The following is a 21,275-nucleotide window of genomic DNA, read 5'->3' as shown; positions in this document are numbered from 1 at the left end:
TTGCATATTTTATATACATTACATCTTCTGAAGTGTAGCTATTCAAAACAACAGCATTAGCATTTAGTTTGAGCAATAAAGTTCACAACTTGATAAAAAGTCATTCGATATTATGGAAAGTAGCAAAACTATGCGTTTATATGTGTAGAAATCGTTATTTATACAAATATAAAAAGGATATAATTTTAAAACACTTTTGCAGGCATAGTGTATGTATTCCTCAATCATTAAGTTTGAAGTGAAGTTAGATGAGTCCAATACGAGACCTACGAATATAATAGGGTTATTGTAATAGTAGCATGATCTGGGATGCTGTATGCGACTCGAGCGGTTTTGCCAGATCTGATCATACGAGGGCGTTAGAGTCGAGTGTGATAGCACCTGGCAAAATAAACGAGCGCCGAATACAAAATCCCAGATCTAGTTACTGTTATAATGACAATTTAGCTATATACCTGCACTTTGTTAATTGTTGTTTTGTTATCCAACGAAATCTTCAATGTTTATCAATGTTTTAATAGTAAATGAGAGTACTTTATGTGAGCGCTATTTGTAGAACGGTGTCAGTTCATGCACATCAAATAAAAGTACACCGGCAACATACAATACAAAGGTACAATACGTTTTTTTTCAACTTGTGAAATACAACCCGTATTGTGGACAGAATTTATATAGGTATATTATAAATGTAGATATTGAAACGCTTTCAACTAGGCTATGTTACCAACAGCATGTCAGTTTTCAAGCACTTGTACTGACAGTGAATGCCTACTTTATTTTGAATATCTAGATACTTCTCATCCAGATCATTCTCAGATCAGATTTGTGTGTGTTATATCAATATGATTATAAATAACAAAATCAGCTGTCTTATCCATTAGCTGTATCCACGGTTAAGCAAAAGCGGCACAGAAACTATGGTTACCGGAGGAAAGAAATCGTGTTTTTATATTATCGCAATTATTATTTTAAAATTCTAAATTCATAGTTTGTCCCGATATATAAAGACTGTTACTTTCTGATAAGTTTTAATTCATTAGCGTGTCGAAAAAAATAAAGTGGAGACTCAAGCTTCGTGTTATAGCATGCTTTAAATTGTTGGAAAAAAAATTGCCTGTTTGGTGCAGTAAGAGTTGTTTCTAATAAACCAGTGAGTCCTCACCTTTGGATTCGTGAGTTTTATATGAGAAATGATGATTTATCTTTTACTGTTCCCTGTCTCATCAGTCACAATATCATACAAATGTGAGCAGACGAAAACGATTTTAGACCTTTGCATCGTATGTAATGAGAGCCTTAGAAATAATGTGTAAATATCTGGTCAAAGTATTGGTGTTGAATGTTTGCATAAGTCAGTATAAAAATGCATGAAATTATTAGTACATGTAATTTATTACCCATAGACACTACTTTTGTACCACTATTGGTTAATCGGGGTAGCAAATTGTGTTTATTGTTTCTCACTGGTAAACAAGATGGAAACTGATTAATGATTTTGATATATTATTCTTTACCTGTCAGCGGATAAAGATAATATGTACAGAAAAATATAACATTAACATTTTCTTTATATATTATAATTTGAATAATGTGTGGATGATTTAAGTTTTTATACCATCATTTTGGGGTGGCATATAGTTATTGCAGTATCCATTCACTTGTTCGTTCGTAACAGATTTTATGTCCGGTCTGTAACTTTGTCATCCATGAAGGGAAATATTATTAGTTGGCGCAAATATTCCCCACAATGAGACATGTCATGCAGTGGTCAAGGAGGTACTTTGAGGTCAAATGTCATCATTGTGTTTTTCTTGTCCGGTATGAAATCAACAATCCATCAAAGGATTTTAATATTACTTGGAACAAAATGTTTTCCTTAATTAGACTGTATGTTATGCACAACACTCAGAACCCTAGCTAAAGGTCAAAGGTCGTTGTTGTCTTTTCCTGTCTGGTACATACCGAGGTCATTTTCTGAAAGGATTTTGATATTACTTGGCACAAATGTATCCTGTAATGAGACGATGTTACATGCAAAATAGCTAGTCACACTCAGAGGTCTAAGGTCAAAAGTATTTTCCTCCTGTCCAGTCCATATTCTGTCATCATTTAAGCGATTGTAATATTACCTGGCACAAATGTATTCCACAATAAGACGATGTGTCATGCGCAACACCTAGACCCCTAACTCAAAGTTCAAGGTCGCACTTTGAAGTCAAACGTAATGTTTTTTTTTTCCTGTACGGTCCATAATACTGTCATCCTTGAGAGATTTTAATACTTCTTGGCACATGGCACAAATGTATGGGATATGACGTGTCATGCAAAAAAAAGAAAGAAAAAAAAAAGAAAAACTAGACTCCAGGTCCAAAGGTTCGGGTCACACCCAGATGTCAAAGGTGAATAGTGTTTTTATCCTGTCCGGTCCATAACCTGTCGACGCTGAAGCGATTCTAATATTACTTGGAGCAAACGTCTCCAATACTAAGATGATTGTGTCATGAGCAACATCCAGACCCCTATATCAAAGATCAAAGGTCAACAGGTTTTTTACTGTCCGGCTCATAACTCTGTCATCCATGAGTGAGGTTTAATATGAAATATTTTGGCACAAATGATTCCATAATGAAAATACGTGTCATGCAAAACACCCAGATCCCTAACGCAAAGGTCATGGTCCCACTTGGAGGTCAAAGTTCAAGTTTTTTTAGGTTATAAAGAATTGACCAAACATTTACCCAGATATTACATATCAATTACCACTTCCATTCAAATGAAGCAGTATGTGGGCATGTACTTTTTCAAAAGTAGTCTCTGGTAATTCGTAGAAATCCTGCTGTGATAAATTGTATTATTTATTTATTTCTTACATGATTTTTTGTGTTTTGTAAACATCATTTGAATAAAAACATCAGCGTGTTTATCGAGTTAATGTTTTATCTATTGTATCAAGTAACTAGCATAAATTTTGGTTATACTGTTTAATGGCATAGAGAGTAGGAAGAAAATGCGCCGAAAAGTAAAACTCGAGATAATCTATCGTAAGGCCACACCAAATTAAAAAGTTGTTCATCGGATTTGCCACTCGTATATTTTCAGAAACACAAAATTATGGTATAGACTTTGATAGAAAATTAAATTTCAAGTTTCAAGACAAAGGCTTTTATGGTAACAGAAATATTTGATTTTATCAAAAACTTTGAAAATCGGAAAAGTCGAGCTAAAATTGCTACATTTTCATAGCAGTAAATATTGAAGTCACATATCTATTTAATAGGGTTGTTTTAACAGTACCTTAATCGGGAATAGTGGATTCTGGCCCGATAAAATCCACGGGAGGGGTGGGGGTGGGGGGTGGGGGGCTGAATAAAATATCCCAGACAAAGCTACTGTTATAATAACTCTTTTATTATATACCTCCACCTTTTTTGAATATTTTTTAATAAACTTTTTACTCTCCTGAAACAAATAACTACAGTGTCAAAGAATTATCTATAGTAAAACAAAGATACGAAACGGAACTCGTGGATTGATTTTTTAACTAAATCATCATTGAAATGCATGAAACAGAAAGAAAATACGTTTCTTTTATATTTTGTTTTAGGTGAAAGATCAAAACTCAATATTACTCGATCATGGTGCGCACTCGATAAAATATTGTTCGATAACAGCCTCTATTACCATTTTTAAAGCTGGAAGTGGTAGGACGACTTATGTTATAAAGCATAAAACGTGATTTATTGCATCATATATTTGAAGCAAGACTTTCAAGTTTACACAATAAACATCCGCCTTACAGGTGGTCCCTCGTCAAACTGTTCAGAAGTGTTCACTTTAATGATAAAGAAATGCACTGAACAAGTGTTTGTTACTGACTTGATTGTTTTTATTCAAACGTGAATTAATATGTGAAAACTCATTAGAAAAGTAACCGTAATGCAGTCAGCCGGCCATATTTAACCACTGCTTCTGCGACGAATCCTCCACCGCCGCGGCGTTGGAACCACTGCGAAAACATGAAATGTAACACTTTTACATGAATATAAAGTGTGTTCATAAGAGGCTGTGTAAGATGAAACACCCCTCACGACCCCTAGCACCGGCTTAAGCGGAAAAATGAATGTACTCCGTGATCTCAACATAGCAAAAAATAGAACAACAGTGAGTCCAAGTACGGGGAGATATTTTACTGCCGTAACACGAAAAGATTCTTTTGATAAAAGAATGCAACTAAGGAAAATAACAGTAGACTCGGTTTGATTGAGTCTGTTCGTGAGATATAAAGTGCAAAACCTCTCACATCCTCCTCACACGGCTACAGCGGAATTCTATTATAGTAAAAATGAATGTACTTTGTGAACTCACAGGACCAGAAATAAGCAATCGCGTTTCATTTCAAAGAAACTCTCCGCTTGGAAATATATTGTTAAATGATATAACTCTGATTGATAGTGCATATAATTATATGGTCTATTAAGGTCACAGGTCTACTGGTATTACAAGTAGGTTATTGAAAAGTAATTGGGAATAAAATGTAATTTTAAAAACAAATTTCTAAATGTTACAAAAAATAAGAGATAAAACACTTTTACATGTTAACAGTCTCAATTCTACATTGCACTTTTGTTATAACTCGTTAACGTCGGTGACGTCTACCAATAGTTTCATTATGTCAAGACCGCAAGAAAAGACTTCACATCATCAAATGCTTAATCATAATCACACTGCCCTGCTGTTCCTGGACCACGTTTTTTATACCACAAATTGGTGAGAAATTAGAGGAAACTTTGCTCTTGTGCCAGAATCTCGCATACAGTTCCCTTTTCCCGAAAATAGCTCAAATTTGTCTTTAGTGTGCAGTTAAAAATTGGCATCTGAATGTTACGAATTTCGCCGCTACGCATTGGTAGGCATGATATTTAAATGCAAAATATATCAACCCCTTAAGATTGAAAATGAATAGAAGTGTGTAAATACATTGCAAATAATTCCCAGTTTTCGGTTAAGCAAATTAATTGGGACGCAATGTCATCAATCAAAAGATTGCGAGGTATGTGGGCGTGGCGGTTTGACAGTAGAAGATACATCTGAAATAGTCATTCCCCATCTGTGGCTCGTGGGAAAACTTGTCATTAATAACAAGTTTATAGTGGAACGGAATCAAGGATTGGATAGTTCTGGCTGCCGTTATAAAACCTAAATGAACTTAAGAATAGTAACAAATGACATATATATTAAATACAGTTAAACATGGTTAGGAATATAATACTTATGGGACTAAAAAAAAAGTGGTATTTATTGCAAGGGGTCTTTGTCAGTGTTTAGACACAGGTTTAACAAGAACACCTGTTAACCGCAACTGAAACAGAGGATATTAATGATAAAGTCGCATGCAAGAAGAACTAGAACTGTCACAGGAGTGACTCATACCCCCACCATACGGTCTTGTCACAGAAGAATGGCAACCATAAGAAATCTTGAAAATACTTTGGAGTACTTCATCCTGGGCTTCCACATATAAGTAATACTAGTATAATACTAGTATAGTAATACTAGTAAATATATTAAATCTCTAATATTAGAGATACACTAAAAGTGAATACAAAAAGATGTCTTACCGACCCATGTTACCACAGAAAAACGTTTTTACTTTTTACATAGGACTTATAATAAAAAAGTTAGAAAAATACCTAAAATATTGAAAATCTAAAAATAGGATTTCTAAAAATAGACTAATTCCTGGAATTTAAGGGGAAGAAACTCAGTACAAAAGTTTAAAAAAGGTTACTTCCCTTTGGCTCTAAGCCAATCAGAATGAGATATAGTGAAAATACATCAAAATTAACCTTAAATTCTAGGTAAAAGGGGACACAATTCAAGAAAAATTAGTGTCAGAGTTATGCACCTTGTGTCACATGATGTGGGTGATGAGGTGGAACATCTGTTTTAAGTCTGAATCAAATCCATTCAGTAGTAACTGAGATATAGTGAAAATACATCAAAATTAACCTTAAATTCTAAGTAAAAAGGGGCATAATTCATGAAAAATTGGTGTCAGAGTTATGCACCTTGTGTCACATGATGTGGGTGATGAGGTGGAACATCTATTTTAAGTTTGAATCAAATCCATTTTGTAATAATTGAGATATAGTGAAAATACATCAAAATCAACCTTAAATTTAAAGTAAAAGGGGACATAATTCATAAAAAATTTATGTCAGAGTTAAGCACCTTATGTCACATCATCTGGGTGATGAAATGGAACAACTATTTTAAGTTTGAATCAAATCCATTTAGTAATAACTGAGATGTAGTGAAAATACAACAAAATTAACCTTAAATTCTAAGTAAAAGGGGACATAATTCATGAAAACTTGGTGTCAGAGTTATGCACCTTGTGTCACATGATGTGGGCACATGATGTGGGTGATGAGGTGGAACATCTATTTTAAGTTTGAATCAAATCCATTCAGTAGTAACTGAGATATAGTGAAAATACATCAAAATCAACCTTAAATTCTAAGTAAAAAGGGGCATAATTCATAAAAAAATGGTGTCAGAGTTATGCACCTTGTGTCACATGATGTGGGTGATGAGGTGGAACATCTATTTTAAGTTTGAATCAAATCCATTTAGTAATAACTGAGATATAGTGAAAATACAACAAAATTAACCTTAAATTCTAAGTAAAAGGGGACATAATTCATGAAAACTTGGTGTCAAGAGTTATGCACCTTGTGTCACATGATGTGGGTGATAAGGTGGAACATGTATTTTAAGTTTGAATCAAATCCATTTGGTAATAACTGAGATAATAGAATTCGGGACGCGACGGGACGGGACGCGACGCGACGGGACGCGACGGGACGTGACAGAACTGACTCCTATATACCCCCCTCAAACATGTTTGGTGGGGGTATAAAAACAGCATCTCAATGGTAAATTGCTTAAAATTTAAAGAGGTGAGCGCTCACTGAAAACAGATATAGGGCATTTTCGTGAAACTGATAAAAGTACTAAAGTATACTGAAAAAAGGAAAAAAGTAAATAAGCAAACCATTGATAAACGAAGAAGTTATTATAACTCTTATATTAGCTCCAATGTAGTAGTACCTTAACATTGAAGCTTTAGACCGTGGAGTTTTGCCTAAATGAAGAAAGGCCCTGATTTTTGAGCTTGGACTTTTACTTCGATATAGTAGGAGCTTTGATGTTGGAGCTCCAGGCCTAGAATTGATGCTTTTAATGTATTAAGACCTTGATTCTGGAGATATAGGCATTGGACTGGTTCTAATACAAATCTTGATACGTTATGATAATAGGAAACTATATTAAATGTAGTATTTGTCAGGGACTGTTTTAGAAGATAAAAAAGTCAACATGTACTCCTATCATTAAGTCCCATCAAATTTCAGTATTATCTATACGTCTTATCATCTATACGTCTTATCAGCGTATAGTTTTTTGTGTAAATATGGCATGTTACAACATTTAGTTAGTTTGATAAATATACTTAAGAGCCAGTAAGTAGATAAAACAGCCAATAGTTTGTTGACTTAATCATTTCCTTATCGAAATTTAAAGATAAATCTTTAGTGTCCCTTTGATAGATTTTGTTCCATTTTCTGACAGGTATTTTACTATACCGTAGGAGTGAACACATATACGTTTGATCTATAGTTTCAATCCGTAGAGACCGTAGAAGTGGGCAAATATACCCGTAAAAGTTGGCAGACTAATGGTACTGGAATTGAAGAGAATCTGCCCAGATTTGCGGAAGCCTGTGATTATAACATATATGTATATGTGTGTGTACACTTATTGTTTGACTGCATTTTACCATATTCTCTGAGTCTAACCCATATCTTATTGAAAATTGATTTTGTTTATCTTGAAAGCTTAATGTGCATTCAATGATTTATCTTTTACTGCACATGCTATACAAATATACCTAAATAATCAAGGACTTGATAAGGTTTAAAGTGTACTGATAGGCTTATGGTACGTACAATGTGATAAGATATTGTTTAAAAAACGCCTGCGAAGTAATGTCCTTGTACACGTCTTTGCATTACAAAATCTTCAATTTATGTCGACTCTAATCTTTCTTTTATTTTAATTTGTAAAAGAAGGAAAAGAAACAATAAACATAAAAATTAAAGTTGTCGGAATCTAATTCTTAAGATCTGGAGAAAAAGGAATTAGCCAGTGAAAAGTTTGGTGTTCTAAGGTAATATAATATGGTAGCTATATTCCGCAAATGCATGTATATACATTTTTAATACTTAGGAAAACTACTCATTTTACAAACTTGCTGTTTGCTCGGCTTTGGGTCAAGGCAATACCGTTTAGTTCATACAGTGACTTTTCACTTTTAGAGGAAGCCAATCCAAGCATTAATTTATAAACAGATAGACACTTTTGTAGAACCACTGACTTTACATAGACCAGCTTGATGGCTCCTAATATCAAATGTTTGACGATTCAAGTGAGTTTTGAATCAAATTAAATTAGAAAAGTCGACACCTTTAATTACTTATAAAAGGAGGTAATGGAGGGCCCTTGCCTAATACATACGATTCGGAAATGTTTAGAAATGAAAACGAAACTGCAGTTATTTAACAAAGCACGGTTAAAGAGCATGATTAATTAATGTAACGTGCACAATGAACAGAGAAACAATAAATAATCATTTTATCATGTCATAATCTGAAGACAGCCCTCGAAGAACAAGTAAAATTCGTGTATAACTGTCCAAAATATACTAATTTCATTTTAAAATATACATGTTTCAAAGACTGTGTAACAGATATAACACTATAACACCTTTGTACATTCATGTCTTTCAGACAAATAATTAGAACCATTTCTTAATATTTCAGATTGCGTCATTAGCCATGCTAAGATCGGTTTGTTTTAAGAATTATGTGAAGTTTGAGGAGGAACAGCTTCTTGATTTTCAAAATGATGGACCATTTATATTCATTGGGGAAAATGGCTCCGGTAAAAGTTCTGTTTTAGAAAGAATTCGTCGCTGCTTGAAATTAGAATTTAGTACATCAGTTTCGTCGTCACCTAATTCCAATCTGCTGTCATATTTCATTTGCAACTTTGAAATGAATCCGATAGAAGACGAACATATTATATGCGGCATCGTTTCTCTTCCTGGCGAAATGGGACAAAGTGGCAATGAAACTAAGGCAGGCGGCGATAATGAGATTGGAAGTGACAGTTTTCAGAGTCAACAGATCGAAAAAGATATGGAAACAGAGGACACATTAATTAGTACAGACAAAAGCACATCAGAAAGTCGAGCGGTGAATGTGAATGAAACTGTCGGAGAGGACAACACTCCACAACAACGTATGGGTAAAGGAAAGTTCATTACATCACATAACTCTACAAATTTACCAAAATACGATAGGCGAGACAACAGAAATTTTTTTAAGGATGCACCAGTAGGTGCTAAAGGTCGGAGTGAAGTCAGATCTTACTACAAGTTTGCCTTAAAGTATTCAGCAAATTCACAAAATGTACCAATGTATATAAATTTTGTTGATATATCAAAAACGTCCAGGGGTGAAACTGAACTGAAGATGTTCAACAGGGATGACGCTGACGGCACTGCGTTCAAAGAATATATGGATTCAGTTATTAAGCATGAATCAGATGTCAAATGCGTGGAAGAGCATATCCAATCTATTTTTGGAAACGTGAGCACAAACCCTGAAAAAGATAGGAACGACTGTAATATCTTATTAGGGTCTTTATCAAGGGAAGTTGTCTTTACTTTTTCTTTGCGATCAATTGGACCATTACAATGGTCTGAGAGTAAACGATTTGATCCCGAGGAACGGGAAAATAATTACGATGAAGCTGAAAAGAGATGCGAAATAATTAAATGTTTTCTTGAGGATAACAACAAAAACTTTGACAAAGAGAAAGAACAAGAATATTTCAAATATATAACGCAGCTAGACGATTATCATTTTGAGATGAAAGACGGCAAAATTTCTTTACCAAAGGGGAAATATGCTTTACTGAAAACGCCAGAAGGTATTTTGGAAGCAAAGGCAGTTTCCATTCTTATGTCCAGCAAAATTTACAGAACACTGATCCTGGAAGAACCAGATAGGGGAATGCATCCTCAATTCATAGAAAGAATGCTACAGATACTTAAACAAAAGAAGCTTGAAAAACGTGTGATTCTAACGACACACAGCACAACGCTTATATCTGCCTGGACGGTACCTGATTCTTTCATCTTTCGGCGCGACGAGACAGAATGTAGGATCATATCTGGTAGATCTATTGTTTGTAACGGAGATCACATCAGCATGAAAAATATAAGACTGTTTATATCGGACCATATATCTGATATTCTGTTTGCAAGGAGAGTTTTTTTTTACGAGGGCGATTCTGAATTATTGTTCTTCACAGAATTTAGACACCAAATACTGGCTGGGGAAAGCCAGGTGGCTGAGAATCTGTGCAAAGAAGATGAGGACTCTTGCAACAAGCTTAAGAAAAGTCTTACAGAACTTACATTTATCAAAATGAATGGCAAGGATAAAGTTGAATTTTGTCAAGATGTATCTAAAAAACTTCAACTTGAACATATTTTTCTTGTTGACAGAGATGCTGTCACAAGAATTAGACAAAAAGGAAAGAATAAAATTGAAAGAAAAGAAGAAGAAGACGCAAAATCCAAAAGAAAACGTGAGGATTGGCTAAATATTAGGAAAGAGTTCTTGTCTAATGATATTTTCTTTTGGCTAGACGGTAGGATTGAAGATATGGTTAAAGAAATATATAAGAATAATGACACTCTTCGAGATGAACTAAGACTGGCGATGGCCGGTGACAAACTTTTTCTGCATAAAGATTGTGATGACGTTTACATTAAAAAAAGCGTTAAACTCATTTTAGCTCATTGCGAACCTAAACATGAACTTGCTGAATTCATCAAAATTTTGAAAAGAGATTAAGGTTTGCTGAAGATTCGATCTCACTTTGGTGATTAACGCATACATTCACCAACGTTACGGCTGATGTGTCGATATTATTTATGGGTGTCGCTCAGTTAACGTAATATCGACAAAAATAAAGGTAGTATTGCTCCACCATGAAGCTTCACTTTAAAGTCTTCAACTAAAGCGAGGTTACGAACCAGCAGCTGTGATGAGCAAATGTTTGAGTCAACGATCACAGACATTTTGACACAGGCCCTATGGATGTTAAAATGTATTAATATAAATCACTGCATTTTCTCACATTTAGTATGAAATTGAATTAGATTAAATAGTTCAAATATAATTTTACCTACGTAGATTATGAATGTAAAATTGCACTTGACGCTATTTATTATGGTAAGGTATCAGAAAATAGAATCTTTAAGATATGTACAAACTACATAACATCTCGTATATCAGAAGACTATGGCACGCTCCATATACTTATGAATAATAAGTTTACATATTTGATTATGTAATTTTTTCCCTAGGAAATTGTTCTTTTTCGAAATTTAGCAATTTTATCGTATTCATTTGTAACGATTATTTATGAGATCCATGATTATCACATTTAACATTTAATGTTTATATGTCGTATTAATTTTATTCACTGAACATCGTATTACCATTTAATAGTTATAATTTCAGTCTATTCTAAAGATTCAAGTTTAAAACATGCAGACAGTAGAATTTCTTCTTTTTCTGGACAAATTTTGTGTATGTATTTTCTTCTACAATAATATAGCTTTATGTTCCATCAATAAATAAAAGTGAATGCATGAGACATTTTATGGATTATTCTTTCAAGCAAAATGCGTCAAAATCAAGACATAGACACGGTCCGCTACATATTACAACGCAAGAAAGAGGTGTGTCTAAATATTTGCATGTTTGAATTGGCCATTTTGTATTTCATATCCCTTCCTTTTCACCTTTGGTCCTGTACAAGAAGTGTCAAACATGAGTACTGGGACGACATTTATGTTTAAAGATTAAACTGTGGTTATCATAGTAAGTCTGACTATTATATCAGATTTTACAAAATTGGACATTTATAAAACCAAGGTCTACTTTAAAATATACGCAGCTACTCAAATGTTATCAAAATATTGCCAGCAATGCAATATGTAACTGGTCTAAAATTATGGCCGAAAATCGGAACGATTTGTTTTAATTTGGCAAGGTCATTTTTAATTTCTCATGTCTGAACAGAGGTAAGAAAAAATATATATGGTTGTCAGTTTTAATCGGGTTTAACGTACGGTGGCACAGAGGTGACATCCACAGCACTTTATTTATATTGTGGCCACAACTTAGTAAATTGTGGCCACAATTTACTAAGTTGAGGCCACAACTTAGTAACTTGTGGCCACAACTTAGCAAATTGTGGCCACAAGTTAGTAAATTGTGGCCACAACTTAGTAAAACGTGGCCTCAATTTAGTAACTTGTGGCCACAACTTAGTAAATTGTGGCCACAACTTATTAAATTGTGGCCACAATTTAGTATTTCGTGGCCTCAATTTAGTAAATTGTGGCCGCAATATAATAACTCGTGACCACGACTTATATCAGCCAATCGAAACTATAAATAGATGGATAGACAAACGGACAGATGAATAGATTGGATGATACCTACGTACCTACCTACCTATTTATTTGTCAGCACTTCCGGTCGTCTATCTATCTTCCATTCCTGTCTTACCCTTTGCAGTGACGTAGACATTTTATGCGTTCACTTCGTATGGTTGCTGATTTCTGCCATTTTGCGTTATCTCCCTGCGACCCTTTTTGAGCGAAAACACGAGATTTAACGATTTAAATGCGGGGACGCAGGCTGAAAACTCTCTATTGAGTGGGGAAGCGGAGCGAAAGCACGATAATTACCGGGGCCACAGGGTGAGAATTAGTAGCTGGTATGTCAGGGGTGGGGAGCGAAAACATGATAATTAGCGCTGCTTAAACATAGTATTTCCGAACCGCGCCCCGACATCCAGTTACCAAATTTCACCCCGCGATCTTGTTAAACATCATGTTTCTGCTCCTTGCCCCCACTAAATAGCGAGTTATCACGCCGGACACCCACCATTTTAACCTATAAATTCCACGTGTTTTCGCTGTGCGTGGTCACCAGGCGAAAACTCGTTATTAAACGTTTAAGCAGAGCTAATTATCGTATTTTTGCACCGCGCCCCAGACATACCAGTTACTAAATCGCCCTTGTGGGGTTTCGGCCTGCGTTCTCGACATTTTAACTTGCTAATTCTCGTGTTTTCGCTCGACGGGCCCGCGGGCTGAAAATATAATTTAATTGGTCTAAAACGCGAATTGGCAGAATTTAGCATCCTTACAAAATGGACGTGAATAAAAGTGTCTACGTCCCTGCAACGGGTTAGACAGGAATGGAAGATAGACAGACGGACAGAAAGACAAATAAATAGGTAGATAGGTAAGTACCATCCAATCCATCCGTCCGTCAATCCATCCGTACATCGGTCTGTCCCTCCGTCGATCCATCCATATATCTACCTTTTATTCCTGTTTAACATTTGCTGGTACGTAGACACTTTTGTGCGCTCCTATTTTGCACTCCTATACAGCAGCGAAGAAAAAACATTCGTTTCGATTGGCTAATTCTGTCATTCCGCGTTTTAGCCCTATTAAATTATATTTTCGTCTCGCGGCCACGTCGAGAGAAAACACGAGAATAAACAAGTTCAAATGTCGAGAAAGCAGGTCGAAACCCCGCCAGGGAGATTTAGTAACTGGTATGTCTGGGGCGCGGGGCGAAAACACGATAATTAGCGCTGCTTAAACTTTTAATAGCGATTTATCGCCTGGTGATCCCGCCGGGCGAAAACACTTGAAATTTACAACTAATAATGGCAGGGGCTCGGGGTGATAACTCGCTTTATAGCGGGGGCGAGGAGCGGAAACATGATAATTATCAAGATCGCGGGGTGAGATTTAGTAACTGGAATGTCGGGGCGCGGTTCGAGAACACTATGTTTTCGCTCCCCATCCCCGGCATACCAGTTACTTATTCTCACCCGGCGACCCCTGTAATTATCGTGTTTTCGCTCCGCGTCCCTGCTAAAATAGAGTTTTCAACCTGCGTCCCCGCATTTTAACTTCTCGTGTTTTCGATCGTCAGGTTTGCGGGGAGATAACGCAAAATGGCAGAAATCAGAAACCATACGAAATGAACGCACAAAAATGTCTACGTCACTGCAAAGTGTGATACAGGAAGGGAAGATAGACGGACGGAAGTACAAAAAAATAAATTAGTAGGTAGGTACGTAGGTACCATCCGATCTATTCATCCGTCCGTCCGTCTATCCATCTTTTTATCGTTTCGATTGGCTAATAAGTCGTGGTCACTAAGTTGTGGCCACAATTTAATAAGTTGAGGCCACGATTTACTAAGTTGTGGCCACAATTTACTAAGTTGTGGCCACAAGTTACTAAATTGTGGCCACAATTTACTAAGTTGAGGCCACGATTTACTAAGTTGTGGCCACAATTTAGTAACTTGTGGCCACAATTTACTAAGTTGTGGCCACAAGTTACTAAATTGTGGCCACGATTTACTAAGTTGTGGCCACAATTTACTAAGTTGTGGCCACAATTTAAATACAGTGTTGCGGATGTCACCTCTGTGCCACCGTACATATGAGAGGGCGTGTTCGTGACTCCAGTTGGGCTCGAACCCAAGATCCCTGGATTGAGCGGTTAACACCTTAACCACTGGACCACCGCTTCCTTCATCGAAGATTTTCCCACGCAAGTTTCAGAACCCACAGCTATTAGAAGTCAGCAACCTTAACCACCCGGCCACGTAGGTCCCTATTAATGTTTTATTCTGTGGTGTATTTCTCATTATTAACACATTTTTGGACTATAAATATGAAAATTAATCAGATTAGAATAGTTTTGAATATAATCTTACGTACGTGTTAGTGTTACACGGATTATGACAGTAATTTTGTAATGAGGCCAAGGTGCGCTTGACACTATTTAAAATAGTGTGAAACCAGAAAATAAAATCATTTTTACATGTACAAATAAATATTTAGAATCTCATGGATCATTTCATGTTCATAGATAAACTATGGTCTTCATTCTGCCTAAAAATATTCATGTCATATCGTTATATTCAATATTATTATATTGGTATACCATTTAATACTTATAATACATAAGTTTAGTGATTCCAATTTAAAAGGAGGCATGCAGACAGTACAGTTTATTGTGACACTGGGCAGTATTGGTTTATATTCTTGACAATAAATATGAACTATTTTATGACTCATTGCATCTGTTAATCATTTGTTTTGCTGTATATATGTTCTACGAAAGCATCACTATGATTTTGACGCAGCAGCCTAAAGCTTTTTCACAGCTTAAAAGTTGCTGTACCACTAGTGATTCAGGGATAACATTGTCTAACTACAAATCTTGGGTTCGTGAATTCGATCCTCCTCTCCTGCAATTACAATAACTAATATTCGAATTAACAACTGACATGCTGAAGAACAAGTGAAACTTAATGGAACGAGAGCGTCTTATGCACCTTGCACTATAATTAACAACTTCCGAGGGGAAAAGCCAGTATCATGGGTTTTCGGTGGTGACCATAAATCAAGCCGCAATTTCTCTAAACGTTTACTTTGGAACAACTAAAGTTAAATACTGCAAGCTATCGTTGATTGTAATTTTTAGGTACCTATGTTATTTTTTTGTTGTTGTGTTGTGTTGTGCTGCTATTTATGAACTACATTGTAAAGGTAACATTTATTATCATTATTAATTTTTGCTTGTGTGTCATTTCGACACTAACTCAGATTTACTTATTTATTTAAAAAGCATTTTAGAAAGTTATTTGAAGACCACTGATATGTAAAGTTTCAAAACTTTGGCTGTAAGAAAGTTAAACTGATCTTTAATAACATACATTTATTGTCTTAGACAAATTAACTTCTCGTTTTAAGGTTTAATCAGAGTTTTTACTTCGCAAATATATTCTGTATTTTAATAAAACTTCTGTTTATCTAATATGGAACTATATTATATTTTTATATTTATTTGTTGCATTGCTTTCATTTAAGCTGATTTTCCCCAAAGTTAATTGATGTACATAAAAAAGGTCTAATATCTATCTTAGATAATAGCTTAATATAGCTCCTCTTCTATTAAATGAAATCGAGTGCAAAATTATGTATGTACTTCTCAATGAAGATTGACATTTCATTTTGGTTTGATTTTGCAAAGTCATTTATCATTTCTGAACACGTTTTTCCCGAAATCGGGTGGTAGAACTTTCGAGCCCTTTTAGAGGCAGGTTTTGCTAATGAAGAGAGACCGGATGGTCAACCGACAGCTAGTTGAATAATGGTCACCGATTGCTTACCTGCCTGGTGCATGGCGCTGAAAAGTATGTTTCGGGAGGTAATGCTGTTCACTGTATATAGGATTTTCATAAGCCAACATAACTGACACCTTGATAAACCAAAATCCTGCTTTTATATACTGATTTTTCAGTCCTTGCTTTAAAATACGTACGAATTCTCTGTTTTTATTCTTTGTGATTAAAGCTAAAGTCAATTGTTTGGCGTTGTTTTTATTTCTTGTGATTAAGGCCAAAGTCAATTGTTAGTCGTTGCTTTTATTTCTTTTGATTAAGGCCAAAGTCAATTGTTTGCTTTTTTTTTTCATTTCTTGTGATTAAGGCCAAAATCAATTGTTTATTGTTGTTTTTATTCCTTTTGATTAAGGTCAAAGTCAGTTGTGTGTCATAGTGTTTCCCTTTTGTGATTAAGGTCAAATTCAATTGTTTGTCGTTGTTTTTATTCCTTTTGATGAAGGTCAAGATCTATTGTTTGTCACTGTGTTTCCCTCTTACGACTAAAGCCAAATTCAATTGTTTGTCGTTGTTTTTATCAAATCATTATTGGACAATTATAAAACCAAAGTCAAGTCTACTTTAAAATATATGCAGTTACTCAAATATTATCAAAATATTGCGAGAAATATGTAACTGGTCTAAAAGTATGGCCAAAATATAGAAACGTTTCGTTTTAATTTGGCAAGGTCATTTTCCATTTCTCATTTCTGAACTGAGGTAAAAAATTATATGTAAGTTTTAATTGGGTTTAACGTTACATATTGGTTATTCCAAGGTCTAGATTCATAAATGCTAGAAGAATAGCTAATTCATATCAGAATTTACTATTTTCTTTTTAGTTTTCTGTTTCTTTTGAAACCTATTATATGGTTTATTTAGCTTTGTTTTTCACTGAACAGAAAAAAGATGAAACATACATCTATCGATCATTCCTGTATTTAATAGCAAATATATTGAAACTGTGTAAATTTATAAAAGAAATGTTTTTAGACCAACACAGACTTACTGCATTCTACATAGTTTATATGATAGTCATTTTGCATTTGTTGCATCCACCTGCACCAGGCCAGAAAGAAAAAAAAAATCACAGCACATGTTATACCCTACCCCTAGGTATACAATAAGAATCATGGTCATGAACGGGAAAATATTCTGACCCCTTTCAATCGTGCATTTCTCACCTTAAACGCACAGTTCGGTAAGTAGGTACTTTGCATATTGAACAAGTGGTAATTTATCTTCCATCATGCACCGGTCACATTGTCTCAATATGTCGACTATATCACAGAGACACTCTGCATAATCTACGCCTTCGTGAACGTTCCAGAAATATAATTTCAATGATTGGATGAAGTTCCGGTCAAGACGGCAAGGCCGTGTGCACATATTGTAAGGTGAAATGTAAACAACAGCAACAACATCAATAAAAATAAAACAACTACAGCTTACAACTTAACCGACTTAACCGACGATTTACATACATCTCCATATCAGCCGATTAGAATAGTTTTAACATAATAAAATATGCAGCGTGTCTCTGCTATATGAAATATTGAAACAATGTGAATGGTGCACGAAGGAGAATAATCACTTTTTTGGTTCGGATTTCTTAATTGCTACATTTTATCAAAATTATCTTTATTATAAACCATCAAAGTATCCCCCTTTACCGAAACACATTTATGTAACCTTTTTTACCCAATCGCAAAAAGCAGATAAATATTCTTCTTTTGGTATGTGTTTGAGACACTGATAAATGGCGCTGCCAAGAGAACTTCTGAACGTATATTTCTTTCCACAGAGCATTCTCTTAAGTCTCGGAAATAACAAAGAAATGTCACAGGGACTCAGGTGAGGTGAATAAGGCGGATAGTTTTACAATTTCCATGTATTCAGAAGCTAAAAAAGACTTAACAATATCTCACTTGTGAGAGGAGGCTTTTTCGTAAATAAGATGGATACTTGACCATCCTTTTCTTACACGTTTCTGATTGTAAAACTTTTTCACGTTCTTCTGTGTACTGTTCTTGTAGGATCGTCCAATGACAGTATGACCAGATGGACAAAGCACTTGAACGACTGGCCCACAAGAATTGAAGAAAACTGCGTACATCTTTCCGAAATTGTAATATGGAAGTATCCTGAAGAAAAATCTTAAAGTGAAACTTTATTACAAATAAAAAGTGATTCGTTCGACACTTGATGTATACATTGGTCAAACACGTGCTGTGTAGACCGCGTAAAGAGCAACACTTGATGCCCCTTTAAAAATTATCAACAAATAAATTCATCAAGTAGACTAAGAAAACGTTCAACGTACTCGATACCTGAAGATTTGATATGTCAGTAAGTGTTTTCGCGGAAGGAATGTGGAGAAAATTTTGTAACTACATGACTGAATATATTCTTGTGATTCTTCGATATAAATGCAATGGATTGCAAGGCTATTCTTAAAAATGTCCTTATACGAGTGACACACACACACACACACAATATGAACTGTTATTACCTGTGTTGACATTTGAAATAGGATATACCTCATTATTTATATTCGAATAAGGACAAAACATTAACTGACAGAAAATGTTTTTAAATCATACTAGTATGTTAGCGGTCACTTAATCAAAGCTGGTTAAGACAATAAAACGAATAAATTGATATATAAATTTAAAATGTTTATCCGTTTTTGTTTTTTTTTGTTTGGGTTTTTTTCTCAAACATAACATTGATATAATACAATGACTGAAAAAAACTAAAAGTATACGAAACGTTGATATCAATATCTAACTGATTCGTTTACTTCAGTGATACTATACAATTATGCCTCATGCTTACAAGAAATCGCTTTTAACCTTATACTAGTATCTTGAATCGAATATGACATTTTCCTCTTATCATTGAGTTTTTCCTCCCAGCTTCCCTGTTTCATAGTGTTCTTATTTTCTACCAAGGATTTTAAGTAAATCATGCATACTATCGACTTTGCTTCCTGATCAATTGTAGCTCTTTGCGTCATTTCTGTCATAGTTAATAATTTAACTCTTAGTCAATGTTTTAACCTCCTCACTTCATTTCTTCTCTGTTATTCAATAATACTTATCACAGTTCTATATTCTTAAGCTAAAAAAACAAAGAAAAATATCAAACAGAGAATGCCACGCACCAAAAGCGCAGCCTCCTCAAGACGAACCCCCCAGCACGCAAACGCGTGCACCACACACACACACACACTCAAAGCTTACACATCAGGACAAAACGAACAACACACACACACACACACACTCAAAGCAAACACATAAGGACAAGACGAACAATAAGCATACACACACGCGCGCACACAAAGTCAACACACAAGGACAAAACGAACAAACAAAGGAACACAGTGGGGCACCGCCTTGGAACGGTCAGTGGCAAAAACACCACTGGGGAGCTTAAACCGGTTTATGGTGCGCACCCAGCCTCACTCTTACCCCCACCATGTTCCAAAGACATGGGACAGTGTAAATAAAAGTAATCCCCTCCAGGTGAATCTCTAACACACTTAATGGAAACAAAAAGGCATGGCATGTAAAACACAAAAATGCTCGTGTATAAATATATAAAAAGCAAACCTTAAGAACCAAAAACGTATGTACTCAATGCCTTTTCAGAAGACAGAGCAACAAGAGAAACACCCTTAAGGGCCCGACGAAACAGGCCTTGAGCTGTAAAAATTTACTGCCATCATGTATGTTTCTTTCCAGTAAGTCTTTCGATTGTTAAGGCAAGTTTTTATGTATTTTGCAACTCATTTATTCTAGTCAACTACAGGCATTGGAACTGCTCAACACGGCAACAACATTAAGAAATATGAATCTCAGTACACCTGCTTTTAGCATGAGCTACTTGCATCACATTTAATTGCAAGAACACAGCAACATGTCGCATAGTCTCTAGTATTGTTTTGAGTTTACAGCATACTTGTTATGAAATGAATATAGCTTTGGCTTTTCCCCGAGTACAAGAATTTGATGAAAGAAGCCAGATCACTTTCAGGTTTGCACTTTTCTAAAATAAATTTAACCCCTATTCTTATGTTTGCTATCTCGCAAAAACAGTTTTTCGTTTGTAGACTTCTTTCTTTGAAATTTTTCAGAATTTACAGCAACATTTTGCTCACTAAGTTCGCCTTTCAATTTGTCATTGGACCTACACAGTTCCATTACCACATCTTCTATATCACTGTATTTCCAAAAGAAAACATTCGTCTCATCTCCAAACTTTTCTTTCCTTCCTTCAGCCTCTTTGTCGAGGAGAAAAATTGCATCTACTTTTATTATCTTGCTAACTGTTTGGCACAATTCAGTACTGCCTTTGCCATTCAGTTTTATGATTGTGAGTTCAACAAGACTGTCTTCAAGTTTCATGTAGTCAAATATATCCCCTTTGAAAATACATATTGTTTTAGCATCCCAAGACAGAATTTGCTGTTTTAATTCAGTTATGAATAGAAAATCTGAATCTCCTTCACAAAACAGGACTTTCTTGCAAATAATATATCTGATAAATGATCAGATGTGAGAAGTCTTAATTTTTTCATAAAGATTCTTTCTTTTTAGGCTTTTTAGTGTCCATAGCAATAGCCTTTCCAGAAACTATACAACAGTCTTTGTGATTTCGCCTAAAAACCAAGCAGTCGGATAAAGACCATGGTGAGATGAATGCCGTATTGTGCGTTGTTAGAATAACACGTTTTTCGCTTTCATATTGTTTAATCAAGTGTACCATTCTTTCAATAAATTGAGGATGCATTCCTCTGTCAGGCTCTTCAAGAATGATTGTTTTGTACTGTTTACCAGGCATAAGAGTAGAAAAAGCTTT

At 35.1% G+C, this 21,275-nt stretch overlaps 1 protein-coding gene across 1 annotated transcript; it reads left to right on the top strand.

Annotated features, from left to right (window-relative positions):
- Positions 1-8,083: 8,083 nt before the first annotated feature.
- LOC123557256 (uncharacterized) lies at positions 8,084-11,794 on the top strand. Its single transcript, XM_053543613.1, has 2 exons — positions 8,084-8,230; positions 8,883-11,794. The coding sequence occupies exon 2, from the start codon at positions 8,898-8,900 to the stop codon at positions 10,986-10,988; it is 2,091 nt and encodes a 696-aa protein (XP_053399588.1). The 5' UTR covers positions 8,084-8,230; positions 8,883-8,897; the 3' UTR covers positions 10,989-11,794.
- Positions 11,795-21,275: the final 9,481 nt, after the last annotated feature.

This window comes from Mercenaria mercenaria, chromosome 5 (assembly GCF_021730395.1).
Source record: "Mercenaria mercenaria strain notata chromosome 5, MADL_Memer_1, whole genome shotgun sequence".
NCBI lineage: Eukaryota > Metazoa > Mollusca > Bivalvia > Venerida > Veneridae > Mercenaria > Mercenaria mercenaria.
Note: the sequence above shows the minus strand (reverse complement) of the source record. Positions and strands in the feature narration are given on the sequence as shown.

Excerpts from the sequence above, each read along its gene's own strand:
- LOC123557256 (XM_053543613.1), top strand. The coding sequence starts at position 8,898 with ATGCTAAGATCGGTTTGTTTTAAGAATTATGTGAAGTTTGAGGAGGAA.